This window comes from Sebastes umbrosus, chromosome 4, assembly GCF_015220745.1.
Source record: "Sebastes umbrosus isolate fSebUmb1 chromosome 4, fSebUmb1.pri, whole genome shotgun sequence".
Lineage (NCBI taxonomy): Eukaryota > Metazoa > Chordata > Actinopteri > Perciformes > Sebastidae > Sebastes > Sebastes umbrosus.
In genome coordinates this window covers 16,509,657-16,525,433 of record NC_051272.1, presented here as the reverse complement: position 1 = coordinate 16,525,433, position 15,777 = coordinate 16,509,657, and the positions used below count along the sequence as shown (strand labels likewise).

General features: G+C 40.4%; 2 protein-coding genes across 2 annotated transcripts in view; one reads left to right on the top strand and one right to left on the bottom strand.

Moving 5' to 3' along the window:
* Window positions 1-376: 376 nt before the first annotated feature.
* Window positions 377-2,004, bottom strand: LOC119487117 (pro-neuregulin-4, membrane-bound isoform-like). Its single transcript, XM_037767779.1, has 5 exons — window positions 1,664-2,004; window positions 1,409-1,443; window positions 1,227-1,320; window positions 898-1,050; window positions 377-734 (listed from the first exon to the last, which is right to left on the bottom strand). The coding sequence occupies exons 1-5, from the start codon at window positions 1,669-1,671 to the stop codon at window positions 662-664; spliced, it is 363 nt and encodes a 120-aa protein (XP_037623707.1). The 5' UTR covers window positions 1,672-2,004; the 3' UTR covers window positions 377-661.
* Window positions 2,005-4,320: 2,316 nt separating this feature from the next.
* The window catches only part of tmem266 (transmembrane protein 266), a 35,400-nt gene continuing 23,943 nt past the window's right edge, over window positions 4,321-15,777 (top strand). Inside the window, exons 1-3 of the mRNA XM_037767088.1 lie at window positions 4,321-5,059; window positions 6,358-6,467; window positions 14,077-14,265. Coding sequence (XP_037623016.1) covers window positions 6,454-6,467; window positions 14,077-14,265 — 203 coding nt within the window. The 5' untranslated portion in view covers window positions 4,321-5,059; window positions 6,358-6,453. The remainder of the gene's footprint in view (window positions 5,060-6,357; window positions 6,468-14,076; window positions 14,266-15,777) is intronic.

Below are 15,777 nucleotides of genomic sequence, written 5' to 3'. Positions count from 1 at the left end.
CGCAAAACTGGCAAACTCCGATGAAACTGTTAATCCAGGCAGTGCTTATCAAATATGAATCAATATTCTGTTACTGTAATGCCTGTTTCTCGCCTCAAATGTTTTCAGAAACACATTGTAGTGTACTGTTCAGCTATAAAAGGAGAGTTTGTGTCCCATGTTGAAAACAATCAAGCCACAACAAAGCACCGCCCACCAGCCAGAGCTAACTTTCTCATTTTAAAGCTAAACAGTTCACTAAAATGTTTCTGAAAACATTTGAGGCGAGAAATAGGCATTACATTAACAAAATATTGATTCATATTTGATCAGCGCTGCCTAGTTTGACAGTTTGATCGGAGAAACTCCTCGGCTCTGATTATTTGTTTTCCTTCGGTGTTGTGAAATCTTGCAAATGCCATCAGGAGCACAGGAGGAACATGCACTACTGTCAGGATATAGTGACCGTTTTATACAAATATTAGTTTCATATTTGCTCAATGTTACCGACTTCAGCTTTAAGGTCAGTGCAGCAGTTTTTCTCCTGCCTATTGGCCTTTTATAGTCACACCCAAAACAGTACCAAGTCCAATAAGGTAAGTGACACTCATCTCTGAGAATTATATCATCATCGCACCCAACACATAGCCAAAAGAGAAACAAGTGTACATCAGAAGAAATATCATACTCTGGGTTTTACTTTCCAATACTGTTGCGGATTGTTCTGTCGGCTCTGTTGCTTGGCTTTCAACATCCTGCGTGTGGACACAAGTAATGGTTATTAGCTTTCAAAGAATACATTCTGGCTGAAGAACAATAATACCAAGACTATATAACACATCAGACACTTCCACATCCTAATACTATTTTTAGACAGCTTGAGAACACTTGGTTATCCTAAATCCATAATGTACTTACTTGCGTATGTAGTAGATAGCAACTGCCAGTACCACTAAGATGAGGACGATAACAATGATCACGGCTGCCATTAACCCAGCTTGCCCTGCATTGGGGTTAGAGCTGAAGAGGTGGAACTGCTCACATCGGCTGCCTTTGAAATTGTCTTTGCACCTGAATTAAGATACGACATACAGAAATGTAGGCAGTCTGTCAGCACAGAGGAAAGATGTCAACAATAATGCCATCTTGTGACAACAACAGATATTCCAACATAAAAGTTAAAGTTTCCTGAAGACTCATTCTAATATCAAAGACAATTGAAATTAAGTTTTCTTTATTTAACTTACACACAGGAGAGTGTATTCATGGCAGGTATTTTGTAGCACGTTCCTCCATTCATGCAATAGGTGGCTTCCTGCCCATCGCACAGGTCTCCGTGATCTACACCGACATGACAACAACTTTTAGAGAGCTGAATAGTCACTTTTTAAAATGATTTGTTGCTTCGTATGATCAGTTTTATTATTACCTGCCATCATCAGGAAAGTTGTTTCTTGCTGTGTCCTGACAACAGAAGAAACATTCGTGTCTCAGAAAAGGAAGTAATCTCTCACCACAATGAAAGCAATCATGGCATAACCAGAAGTTTCAGATGCCTCTAATGAAAACAAAGCTGCGTATATAAACAGTTTCTTAAATCTGAAAGGCATCATAAACTAATATTGTGTTGTGAGAGGAAGGAATCATCACCCTGATTGAAATAAATCAAAAAATCCGTCCTTACCAGCTCATGAAATCCCAGCTTTTGATAGTTAGTGCAGGTTTCTGTGGTGAGTCATAGTGACGCTTCACAATAGCTCCTAACCGCTTTTTGTTGGAGCTCTGAAGACGCTTTCATGTAGGCGTGTTTCTCTCTTGGCCTGAAAAAATGTTGTGATTGCAGTTTGTCCACATTGTAAATGGCAAGGTAAACGTCAGGATACTACCTAGGTTATTTTGTAAGTGTGTCATAAATGGTGTCACTTAGTGGCGTGTGAGCAATACATAGAGCTATAGACAATGTTGACATCTGTGTGAGACTACTTACTGAAGATTAAGACGGAGTACATTACATTTTGTTTTTGTTCTCAGAGGCTTAGTTGCATCATGAGGAATGTTTTGTGGCTGAGCTATTCACCTGTTGTGCATGTGAGCTCAGCATGTCTGGGTTTGGTAAGAAACAACTGAATGATTGGTATGCGAAGAAGGCATGAATGGAATCGTGGGAACTTTTTCGTAGTCTTAAGAACACTTCCTTCAGACAGATAATTGCTGTTGTACGCTCAGAACCGTTAGTTGACTCATCAGCTGGTCATTTTTAATTGTTCCAGTGGCGGAAATAGTATTCAAATGAATTACTTAAGTAAAAGTGGCGGTACCACATTAAAAGTATACTCCATTACAAGTAAAAATATAGTTAGGGCTGCCCCTTCTTAGTCGGTTAGTCAACTAATTGGTCGTTTTGGTCTTTCTTTTAGTCGATTAGTTGTTTTTATTTGTTGTTTTATTTCTAAGAAACTTCTGAGCACATCTCTGGTAAACACAAGATTGATCTGTCTTTAAATCAACTAATCGAATTGTTGACAAAATCGTATGAGTGTTAGTCGAGGACAGCTCTAATAGAAGTATTAGCAACAAAATGTACTTAAAGTAAAAGATTCATAATGTAGAGTGGCTACTCTGTGTTATATTATTGAATCATTATCATTGATGTATTAATATAAAAGTGGCACTTTAATGTTGTCGTTGGTCAAGGTGGAGCTCATTTTAACTACTTCATATACAGTAACCTTTGGTAGTTTAATCTGTAACAATGGATCATAGTGTATAAACTGAACATATATTTTGTACGTAACATCTTAATTTGAAAAGCAACCATTACACTACAGGCAAAAACATTGTTTTTCATGCACTGGTCAATTTTGAGATTTGGGGCTATTTTGCTTCCATGACATGTCTTCTTTCAGACTAGTGGAAAGAAAACATCCAAAATACACATTTTGCGTCAGTAGATTTCTCCTAAATTCACCAAAAGTTAGCATTAGATAATGCCTCATTTGCATATTTAAACATACAATTTCTGAAAATTTGTAATACAAAAAAATAATTGCCTTAATTTAAGTAATGAACTGTGGAGGTTTTGTTATATCTATTAGTTTACCCTATTCACCTGTAGTGTCCCCATATAGTGAAGTGAAAAGTATAAAGTAGCATAAAATAGAAATACTCAAGTACCTCAAAATTGTACTTAAGTGCAGTACTTGCATAAATGTATTTAATTATTTTCCACCACTGCTGATTTCTTATTGAGAAATTGTGTTTGAGCAGTCTAGAGGCCTTTTGCAGGTTACAGCCTATAGACCTCAATCAAGAATCATTGTGGGGATGCTAAATGGACATTTCTGTTTAGTGTCATTTGATAGGGAGGGATTTTTATTTTATATCCTGGCAACCCAAAATGTTCCACCTTTACATGAGTGTAACTTACTGATCTCTTGGTGAAATATTTACTAAACACCAATAGAGCCGTTAGTTACAAATTATAAGCTCTTTATGATGGGTCCTTTAATAGAAAGTGATAGTATTAAAGGTCCCATATTGTAAAAAGTGAGATTTTCATGTCTTTTATATTATAAATTGGGTTTAAGTGATAAATAAATACTGTGAAAGTATCAAAACACTCAATCCATGGAGAAATACACACAGCCCGCATTCAGAAACTGTGCGTTTGAAACAAGCCGTTAAGATTTCTGTCCATTTGTGATGTCACGAATATGCAATATTTAGGCCATTTCACAGTTTTAAACGTAAACATTCTAAATGTGTCTCAGTTTATTCCTGGTTGCATTGTATGTGAATGTCATCAGCTGACAGGAAGTACACATGGACCCAAACTGTTGCCTAGCAACGCAATTCTGTAGCAATTCCATCACAATTCCATCAAAATGTGCTAAAACGGAGCGTTTCAGACAGAGGGTAAATACAGGCATATTCAAGCCGACAATATGAGGAAAATAAAGTTGTTTTTTTTAACATAACAGCATGTAAACATGTTCTACTAGAAACACAAAATACAAGTATGAACCTGAAAATTAGCATAATATGGGACCTTTAATATCCTGGCAACCCAAAAGGTTTTTCCATGAGTGTAACTTACTGATCTCTTGGTGAATTATTTATTAAACACCAATAGAGCCATTGGTTACAAATCATAAGCTCTTTATGATGGGTTCTCTAATAGAACGTGATAGTATTAATACAAATGACAACACAGATATGTTGCCATTCTCCACTTATCCTTTATTTCTGGGGCCTAATTCCTGCATTTCATTTTTTAGGAACATCTCAGCAAGGCTATCACCTGATACATGTCATTAAATACAGCAGATTCATTCAGGCATCACAGAAACACTTGAGGTCACTGTAAGAGAGTATTAGTGATGTGTGTTTTTCGTGCGGGTGGGTTGTTATCGCGAGGAACTCTGAAGCTCAAAGAGGTGAAGTGAAGCGAGAGTGTTTTTCTACGTCGTCGACGCTTCCAGGGTGGCATAGAGAAAAGAGGGGATGTGTGCAGGCTTGGATAGGAATATAGACTCTACATATTTGATATTATTTTGCATGTAAATCTATAGCTCGCGTTGACGGCGCTGCTCGTCGTCACACATCTGGAGCTGCAGCTGGAATCCCAGTTTTTCAGCACCTGGACAGCTCCTCTGGTCGTGAGCCTCTTCTCCTCTTCTCCTTTTATCATCGGGCACATGGAGTCCCTGGTGTGATTGTGGGGGAAGCCCTGCAAGCACATTATTATGCCTCCCTCCTCCTCCGAAGAAGAAGATGTCGTTATATCCTCCTGATTTCAGTCACAGCCTCCTCGTCGTCGTCTCTCCTCTGAAGGATGCTGCTTCCAGTCCGGAGTAGGTGTTTTCATCGTGCACTGTCTTCTTCTGCGAGGCGATCCGGCTGCTTGGCCAACGCAAATTTTAAGAGGGAATCGCAGCCTTACACACAGCAAGATCCGATCATCACCATCATCATCATCATCATCATCATCTGCGAGCAGAGCAGGGAGATATTACCATCATCACTGCGAGGGCAAAGCAGTCACGACCACACTTTACACAATGTAGAAAAACATAAAGAGGTTAGTGTGTATCTTCTTTTTTTCGAGGCTGATGCATTTGTGCTGGTTTGAGCAAGAATGAGACTGTGTGGCCCTCTAAGCACAGTGCTGGGGGAAAATGTTAACAGCACCATAACTGTTTATGTATGTAGCTGGGGAAATGATTGCAAAATGCATCTTGATCAGGTGAAATTGCAGAAAAGCCTGGACAGAGATGGCCCATGCATAGTGCTTGTTTGGTGAAATGAAATATAGTGGTAGTGCCTTTTGTGGACATGCACCTCCACTGATGAAGCACTCACTGTATGGACTGTACTTATAGTAATAAGTGGCAGCTCAAGATGCTAATTGTGAAATGCAATCTCTCTTAATACTGTGATTTACTCAAGTCTATAGAAATACTTTGCTCTGCATTAAATTACATCCATAAACAATCTTGCCTTTCTGATCCACCTCTATATGGTGATTCCTTACAGAAAGTGAAGCACCTTGTTAAGTGACTTTCTGCTCATCTGATGGCCAGATCAATATCTTTTTTTTTTTTTTTTACTGAGTATTATGCTAAAAAAAAAGAAATTTTTGGGTGCTGCAGTGAAACAGTGTCACTCTCAGCCCTTGAATGAACCTGGGCTGATTTATCCTGAGTAGCATTTAATCTGCTGTGCTTCACTACATTACTCTGCTGCGGCTGTGGATGCTGACTCCTCACCTCTGTGTGTGTCTCACACACACACACACACACACTACCCCAAATGTAATAATAGACGTTTCATGTTAAATCAGTGGCTATAGTGTGTATGTGACTTCCCCTGTCTGCTCATGTCATGTCTGCCTCCCTGCAAAGCAGCTGGAGTGGGCTTTTCAACTGAACGGACTTGGACATCAATGGCTCTCTATCCCCGTGGCACAAAGAGCTAGCATCCTGCTGTACTTGCTATGCAAGAGGTGTGATGTTCCTCAGTCCCTGATTCACGGAGCGGAGCGTATATTGGAGGAGATTTAAAATCCATTACAGTTTAGTGCTCCCCAGGAAAATAGTTGAACAGAGCATGGCTAAAGTTAGGACAGGGCGCCTTCAGGAAAAAGCACAAGCACTGATACTTCATGGATAATTTTGCATGCAGCTGTGTTACTCAACTGTATATACAGTAGATGTTTCATGATTTAGAGATTCATTTTTGACCTTGGAAACAGCAGTTGGCAAAAAAAAAGCTGCTGCTCAATCATATCTCATGATCTTCCTCAGCTAATAGATGATTTGCTTCACGATTTCCTTTTTTTCTGTAGTAATTACACTGCTCTTTTTCTATTTCCCATAGGTGTGGTAGGAGCCAGGTCTCTGCAGTGGTGAAATCCCATTTCACACTTGGGGTCATTTAGCGTGGACGTCTATTCGCAGCAACAAGAACCTCAACATGAGCCACCCCCAGTAAGTATAATACCTGCCAGAGCCTTGTTTGAAACCATGTCTGAGAGAGTGTGAAATCTTAAATCTCTATTTACAAACACGCAGTCTTATGCAAAGGGCATCTCAGCGTGGTAGGATATGATCAGCAGAATGGGACCTGCATATTCTCATAACCCCTCCTGCGAATGACTTTGAACAGGGGGATCAGCGGGAAAGCGGAGCCCGGCCTCGTCCGGCGTCTCAGAGTGTGAGACGCTGGCCGAGCCGTCTCCAGCCTCCTACTGGCATCTCTTAGCATTCAGGAGGGATGTTCACTTGTCATCTTCTCTTATTAATAATTACTCTGTGTGTGGTCCTCCAGACAGCCACTGCATTCTGATGACAGCCAGGGTTGGGGCTAAGAGAAGGGGAAAAGAGGGAGCATGGTGGAGTGGAGTGGAGTGGGAGGAGGTGGAGTAGAGTGGAGTGAAGGGTGAATGCAAAATGGGTTCAGTCAGCTGCATCTTCTGGTTAAAGGCACAGGATGCTGCTTTCCAAACCAGCAGAGATATATCTCTGTCCGGCCCCTCAGACCAGCAGATTAGTGCAGATGATTTCCATTTGAAGGACAACGTTGTGTGCAAAAACATCTGTAACCAGATAATATAGAGAATGTGTTGACTGGTTAGTACAAAGGCAATGATGTAATGCTGCTGAATGCCGGTGACTCTCTGTGATGTGACAGATGGGAAACTCTCATGCAGAGAAAGGTCTTTGGAGTTATTTTCACCCCTGCTCTCTTGACTTGATGCTGCTGTAAATCCCCTTTCTCTCTCTCTCTCTCTCTCTCTCTCCCTCTCTGTGTAACCCTGTAGCATCTCTGCTGTGGAAACAGTGGGAGGCGGGATGGGGAAATTATTAGATGCTCAAATACAACAAATTCAAAAGGTTTTATTTTAATCACATAACAATTTAATAAAAAAAAAAGTTTCATCTTTCTATGTCTGTCTGCAGTTTAGATTAAAAAAACAGTATACAAAGAGAAAATTGAAAACATTTCAGAGCCTTACAAGCAGAAGTTTTAACGCAACAGATACAGAAACACTGATGCAGTAATGCTCTTCCAGTTTGTGAAAAGCACACAAAGCGAACATCACATCCCAGTGGCTTTGAAACGGGTCAGCTAACATTTACTGTAACTAACCTCAGTGTCACGTGATCCAGTGCCCCGCTGCTCTTATAATTTCTCTCCATAATGAAGCCCTCTCTCCAATCACTAGAATAAAGTCTGCTGATTAGCAGGTCACTGCTGAGCAACTGTCTATGTTTATGTTCATCACTCTGATTTTTAAATGTGTCTCTGTTGAAATTTGGAACTGCAGATCTATTGAATATATTGAAGGAATCTATTGATAAACTGAATTTCTAATCTAATAAAAGGCAATGTGCTACACTTCCAGTACACAGTTTACAGTTAAATATTTAAGCTATAATGTGTCATGGTGTTAAAGTATTATTCAATGTAATTTCCCGTAAGATATAGAATTGTACAAAACAAGCACAGATTCCTCTTTAAGATAATACATTCAATCACTAAATTACATGGTTTAAAGAATAAGTCTGTATTTTATCTTATTCTTGTCAACAAATCCCATGAAAAGACTAAAACCACCAATTAATTGTTACCTACAAACAAATATTGTCTGTCTAGCCAATTCTTATTCTTATTCTTCTGTGCCACAGATCTCCATTGTTGTCTAAAAACTATTAAAAACACAACAATGAGTCTCACTGTTGCTCAGGATGACATGTTCCTCCACCATGACGAACCTGGACACTGCAGTTTATTTTAAGTATATCCCATATGCCGTCCTTTTGCTGTAAATACTCACAATTGCATTGAATGTGTATTAATCCTCGGCTGAAAATAGTCGCCCACAAATCCATTATTACTTGTGTCTGAATAACCTTTGCTAAAAACAACAGTGCAAATCTGTTTTAGGAAATGACTTTGCCCTTTTTATGCCTCCACGGTGGCAACAGCCGTGGCCGGAGGCATTATGTTTTCAGGTTAACTGTCTGTCCGTACCATTTTTGTGACCGCGAAATCTCAGGAACGCCTAAAGGGAATTTCTTCAAATTTGGCACAAACGCTCATTTGGACTCGAGGATGAACTGATTAGAATTTGGTGGTCAAAGGTCACTGTGACTTCACAATTTTGCACACATGTCTAATAGGATAAAATGATGATATTCTGGACAGACATGGATGTAAACTGCAACTTGACTGATCGGCGGAGGAATACAACTGCAACGCTGTAATTCTAGTTTTTAAATGAAACTATGTATTTGTGACCTGTTTCTAAGATTTACTTTTTCAGTGGGAATGAATGGTATTGGGACTGAGTACCAAAGACAGGGTAGGGAAGTAAGAAAGTATTGCGGAAACGTTGTTGGTGTTGGCCTTTCCATGGGATTTTTTTGACAATGAGAAAAATATAGAATGACTGCCTTACCTTTAAAGTGTTACTGTGTCCATATCCAACATAGTTATTGTTGGTTACTTGCATGCTGCTGTTGGGATGTCTACAGAGTAAATCTTAATGTTTCTCTGCCTGTTAATTGAGGTGATGTGGACATAAAACGACAACTGAAGCGCATTTTCTCTAATAACAGTAAAAAAGAAGACTCCAAAGACCAACAAAACACATTCAGTCTTCATTGATGCAGTGGAATTGTGAACTGCTGTAATTTCCCCTTGGACTTTGAAAGAGCAGGCATTGCGTAAAAGATCTGATCTTACAAATGTACCATTGTGTTGGGAGTTTGTGTCAGGGCTGCTGTTGCTGCTGCTGCTGGGAAATCTGGACGATGCCCATATAAATGATTTGGCACATTGGTCCCGCTCTCCTGATGATATCAGGGCAGTGAATTGCTGTGCACCGAGGAGTAGCCAAGTGTCCGTATACAAACTTATTGGGTGAGACAGAGCGGCTGGGTTGTAGACAGCTGGCCAGAAATCCCATGGCAGTGAGCACTCAGAATGACAATGATACCGATGCCCTCTGCAAACCACCAGTTCATGCTGAGGCTGCACTTTAAAATCCACTGAAGTGACAGGAGCAGAGGATGTATTGCCCCGAATAGGTCATTTAAGATATAATGTGACAAGCATCAATCTCACCCCTTATCACCTTGATAGAATAGCTATATTATACTCTGTTTGATGGTTGTTGTTGTTGTCCTGTGTTGGAATGCATCGCATTATAGTGACCATAAGCTATTGTCAATGTTTAGTTTGACTTTATTAACAGTTTATTTATCCATGGGAAGTTGTATAGCTGCTCTGTGTAATCACACCTGAGTGCTGAAGGTTGGGTGGCTGTGTTGTAGGACATGTCAGCTACAGTTTTACAGCCACTATGGGGAATTTGAAGGAAAGACCACTCAGCCACAGCTACCTCTTATCCCAAAAGACTATTATAAAGTAAAATACAAAATAATATAACTTGAACACTTTTGTGAGGCATTTAATATGTCCTGGATTAAAAGAGAAAGAAAGAAGAATTGAACACTGATTTTAGTCTACTTTTAACTTTACATATAACGATGAACAGACTCTCTCTCGATTGACGGTTAATACAGCCCCAACTACAGCTCTGGAAGTTAACATATTCCCTCATGACGTATTTTATGTCAGCATTTGAACCTCCTTTATGTGCGCTGGTGTTAGTATTCAGAGTAAAAAAAGTATGCTTTAGTTTTACTTTCTGTTGAGTTCAGCAGTATTGGACTTCTTCAGTGGTATTTGAGTATCTTTCTCACCGACGGCTGCAGAAAACTGAGGCTAGAATAGATTACAAGTGAGATTCATTTAAACTCCAGATCTATATGGAATCACTGAGTATTGCCAAGAAGAAGTTCTTATTGAAAATGTCCAAGTGAAAAAAGGCATTCTTGTATGTATTTCCAAGAAATGTGTTACTGGGGAGTGTCTTTGAATGGAGGGTTGTACCTTGTTGTAACTGCAAAGAGTCGAGGCAAATGAGGAGTCACATCATCGACATTATTAATAATGAAACCATGTAAACCTGATCACTTATTTTTGTTGTGTATTCAAGGTAAACAATAATAATATTATGCCTGTCATGTTGTGACAAATGGCACATGTTAGAGTTAGAACTGGAAAGGAGAGTTCACAGCTGGCTATTATATATTTTTTTATATAAATTGATAACTGCATGGTGACTTATAGTACATTCCTGTTTCCTAAAAATTACGTTACAGCGAAACTGCATTGTGAATTACGTTTTGAGGGAAATGTATTTTGTCGCTGATTACATTTGTTTTTGACGCACTGCAAATATGTTTGTAATGATAGTCTTAGGAGGTTGGGTGTTGGATGGGTCAAACTAACAGACTTTCGCCCATAATACCTCTGAACGCGTATCATGTGAAACTAAAAGTCAACTTTCACTTATTTTAATCATGATGCTTTTTTTTTTTTTTTTTTTTTTTTACTAAACCTAACCAAGTAGTTTTGTTGCGTTTTTCTTATTGTTTTGTTTTAATTTACGTTAATCACGTGTTTAAAATTGTTTAAAACTGTGATTGTAATCAGAGAGAAAATATGTTTCCCTCAAAACATAATTGAAAATGCAGTTTAGTTGTATGGGAACATCATTTTGTAGGAGACAGGGTTGTATAGTGATGTGATGTAAAATTACTGGGGGAATAACAATGCATCAACACACTCTCGAGGAGCCAATCCTTGGCCATAATGACACAAAAGGAGGAAAAACACTTCCTAGAAAACACAGTACTAAAACTACAGTACTATCTAAACACAAATTAATATTAACACAAACTACAAATTCCTAATAGTGTATTATATCTTTGACCAATGCATTGAATAAGGATTGCCAGTTAAAGAAAAAAAATGTTTGTGCTTAACAGTATAATTACTATAATAACTGTACTGAATAGATTAAAAGTTGAACTATAACCAGTTTATTTTAGTCCTTTGCATTATAATATAGCTTAAGACGTGGCTGTAAGAACAATACCATGTAGAACAAAACCAGACCAGCATTTAGAAACATAAGCTCATGTAGAAGCATGTTTTTTGCGCCTCTTGGGCTTCATGATGAGCCTTGGCTCTTACTCTGTATGGGTGCGATATTTCTCCTCCAGCCATGCATGCTCTATGTTAACCTTTTTGCTTCCCCGTGGCGTTTTGCTAATATCACATGCCTCTATAAAGATCCCGGCATTTAGCATGCTACTGGCTGTCCTTGCCTGCGTTGTTGAAGGGAGCAGGGTGTTCAGATGTGAAGCCTCCTCTCCCTCCCCAGGATGGCAACCAGCCACTCCACTGGGCTCTGTACATAATGGCTCCTGGCCCGCTCCGTGATTGTCTGGAAATGTGATTTTGATGCACTGAACAGTTTGTGTCTGTCATGACTGATTAGCGTCCTCCTTGTTTCGGTCGGTCAGAGGTGCCAAGTCCACAGATAACACTGGGATGCGCAAGCGTGTTTTGCGGCGAGCATGTTAATATATGGGCGTTTGACCCTCAGGCTAAACAACACATCTAGCAGGACACGCATAACGAAAGGATCACATATTTATATATTATTTTATGTAGTGAGGACACGAGAGTTTGTGTTCCACAGCCCGATTGTGCCATTTTAAGACAATATAGTTCAAGTGAGAATAACAAAATAACCTTTCAAGGGAGTCCATTAAACCGCTATTAGTCAAGAAGTAAGTCAGGAAAAAGACCTACTTTCCTTTCCAGGCCTGCCTACATTAACATTTAACAGGAAGGTGGGTCTGCTCAGTGATATTCTACTAACTGTCTTCTCCCACTCGGTTTCACCTCCAGCACAGAGGTTGTAGAATTCACCAAGCCAATGGCCTTTGTTCCCTCTGTCTTGTAATCAATGCCTTCCTCCACTGTTAAGCACTGGAGTTATTGATGTCTCCACACTGGCTGCACTGGGACGGCTGCCAAGCCGTGCGAGACTCCTGTTCCAGGGTGACTTCTCCTTGTCCGCTATTGGCTGAGCTCGAAGGATCGCAGCCCTCCCTGCGCATTTAAGTTTCAAGGACCTCAATGACCGATAAAATGACACTTTGTCCGGTTCTGCTGAATATAGCTAACCTCACAGAGGAAATACAGCGGATATATCAAAATGGAAAAAAACAAAGCTGAAACAAGCTTTTCAGTGCCCTCCAATGTCATTTATCCCATTTGAAAAATGTTGTGTTGTAGGATGACACTGCTAGTTTTGCATTCAATCTTGTAACCCATCGGCTATCAGTGTCATGATGGAGAAGCCTCTGGGGGGCTATATTTCTAGGTTCTGGTGTAGCCAGCGGATATCCGGGCCAAGACTTCCTTTTCCGCTGCTCATTGTTTACTGACCAATTAGCAACTTTGGATGCGAAACTGGAGTTTGAGTTGAGAGATGACGAATAGTAGCCAGTTTACCAGCTAATTATAAACCAATAAAAAGCTTAATCATCGTCAGACGATCGCCAGTGGGTTTCGAGATTGCGTTTCAGCCAATGCGTTCCACATGGACTGTTTATCTGCATTCAACCAAATCCTGCTCGAATGTGATTGGTCAATACTACAACAGAAACCAGAACACTTCCGATGCCAAAATGTTGTCCCGTTGCCTACAGATTCTATGTGTGAACGCAGAATATATAGAGATTATGCATGTTTTGACCCATGCCATAGGTTTTTATATTGATTTCAAGCAGCCATTGGTTTCCATTTATTTCATTATTCTGTCAGGTAGAAACGTAGGTAAACCATCCTAGAATACAGTCATGTTATTAGTCATGAACTATGTTTTCAGAAATTCAAAAGCTGAAATAATGAATGTTGTAAAAGTTGCCAGTTCTGTAGGCAACCGATTCTGAATTATCAGGTGTTGGAACATCCTTGAGTGCACCAACAGGGAGAGTTTTCAAAATGGTACCAAATGCACCAAATTGTTTACTGTAATAGATCACTCATCTCAAGCAAGTTTTAAGTTTTTAAGTTTCAGTCTGTAGTGATGAATGGAACATCAATGAATGCTTTGGAAAGTAGTCGGAAAGAATGTAAAGTATACATGATTTGTTGTTCAAGCTGATATCTATAATCTTTTTAATCAAGAAACTGTTAAAAATTCCATATTTGGGGAATACAAATTGCCATATTTACTGTGGCTTGAGACTTCGCTGCATACTCTGCTAATGAGAAATGTAGATCCGCTTGTCATCACTTGCCAGGTAAATGTGCCCTTGTTGAGTGTGCCAGGAAACACTGCAAACAAGGAATTTCACACCATGTTTGTGTTTTCATTCATCAAAATTAAGCGTCGTCCCAGTAGTTATTATCACACTCTGCTACCGGGAGCATTTCCCAAGTACGTGCATTGGCTAATTCAAATAAACGGCACACTTCCATACAACCTTGCACTTCATTATCTTTGCTGAAGACTTAACACCACTACACAGGGTGACAACATGCAGGTACACATTTTAGCTACAGTTTAATGAGGCATAAATGCGAAACCACCCATGGGTGACACTGACAACACATCCATCCTCTGACTCTAATGCTGGTTGTGTGTGTCTGTGTGCACTATAGGGCTCCTCCCAAGGCCGGAGCCTCAGACCTGGAGGTGATCTCCCAGCAGGTGGAGGAGGACAACCAGTGCGTGGCCCCTGTCCAGCTGGTCAGCTTCGCTTACAGAGACTTGCCTTTGGCCGCCCTGGACATATCCCTAGCTGGATCGCAGCTCATCTCGAACCCGGACGAAGAGGACAACAGAGACGGGTACGTCCCATAAATAAACTCACTCTTCAATTTCTGTTGTTGCTTGATACTTTGACCACCAGTCAGTAAAACAATCTCTAGTCGTGAGCAACTTGAGCATGTAGAAAGAGGCACTGTGTTCAAGGGAAGTAAAGCTCATGAAACTGAACACTTTTATCATTTGAAGCATATCAAACATCATACAAAATAGTAGCATAATTATCAATGAAATAATTCTATAATTAATTTATATACTAAAAAGCCCAAAATGTAATTACATACTGAGTGATGTTCCCCGATGTTTACCATCACAGTTAGGAAGATACCAGAAATGTGTCGTCGGAGACATTGTCTCTGCTTGTTGCGTGAAAGTGCTACATCCATAATTAAGGCAGAATTGCAATTACTACAATCTATAATCTACCCTGGCAGAGAAAAGCTCTGCTGTCACTCTCTCCATTGCTCGTTATTGCACATGGTAATTACACCTGGCGTATTGAATCACCCCTCATTTTATATTAGAGTCCGCGAGTCGAGGATATTTGGCGATGAATTTATTAGTGTCACCATGTCAAATGGACAATGTCTCCACTGATGTGTTCATTTCAGCTCAATGACACATCAATTTCTCGCTACCAGACAGGCTTCTGTTCATAATGTCGATTTCTGGCAGAAAACAAAGAGTGTTGTTAGCACCGTCGCTTTCCCTGAAATGTCAGAGCCCCGTGGCGGTGCTGTTTCTGTCCACGAGGCCTGCTTGTCCAGGGTTCGTGTTGTTTTCTTATCACCATATCGCCATGCTGCAGGCTCAGTACTCTCAGGACAGGACACGCCCCTGCTAGAGCACCCCTGTAGCAAGTGTCCATGGCTCTCCACTCAGGAAGCGTGACTCACAACCCCTTGGCATACTGCGACGCTGGCATCCATGCAGAGAAAGTCGTCAAACAGCATAAGCTTAATTAGAGCATCCGGCATTTCGCCATCCAAGCCCCGGTGTGTCAGCTGACCATGTCCGGCCGGACTCTGCCTGGTCTGGGCCGATGGCTCTGTGGGACGGAGGGCAGGGACAGATGGGTCCTGTCCAAACACCCACTCTCTCATCGTACCTCATAGCTTTCTCACTCTGCCTCGCTCACAAAAAGGACAGAAAAGACGCACATAGCAATGCCACAACAGAGCGCAGGATCTGGCAGCCCAGCAAAATTATCATCACAGTGGGCACTCTCATATGGCTCCATATGACACCCAGGTCCCCTGGGATTTGGCATCTTGCAGTGGAAAAAGTCATGCAGTGTCAAGAAATGTCTGTGAGGGATTTATCAAGTCAACAATGTGACTATTCTTTATCATGAAAATTAAGACGGCATTCAGAGAAACATACCTCCTCAGAGTCCAGGAAGCTGGAAAGTATTCAACTTCTAGTGAAAGCAGTGTGTAATCTGACACCCACGTGGGTGTTACGGCATGTTCAATGAGCCTTTTAGATTGGAATTCCCGATTTTCAGGTAACAGGCATTCCAGGACATACCTGTC

Bases quoted from the DNA above. Each gene is read 5' to 3' on its own strand.
- LOC119487117 (XM_037767779.1), bottom strand. The intron at 1,321-1,408 runs GTAATAATAAAA...ATGTCGGTGTAG, and splicing joins AACTTTCCTGATGATGGCAG to ATCACGGAGACCTGTGCGAT. The intron at 735-897 runs GTAAGTACATTA...GTCCACACGCAG, and splicing joins GCTATCTACTACATACGCAA to GATGTTGAAAGCCAAGCAAC.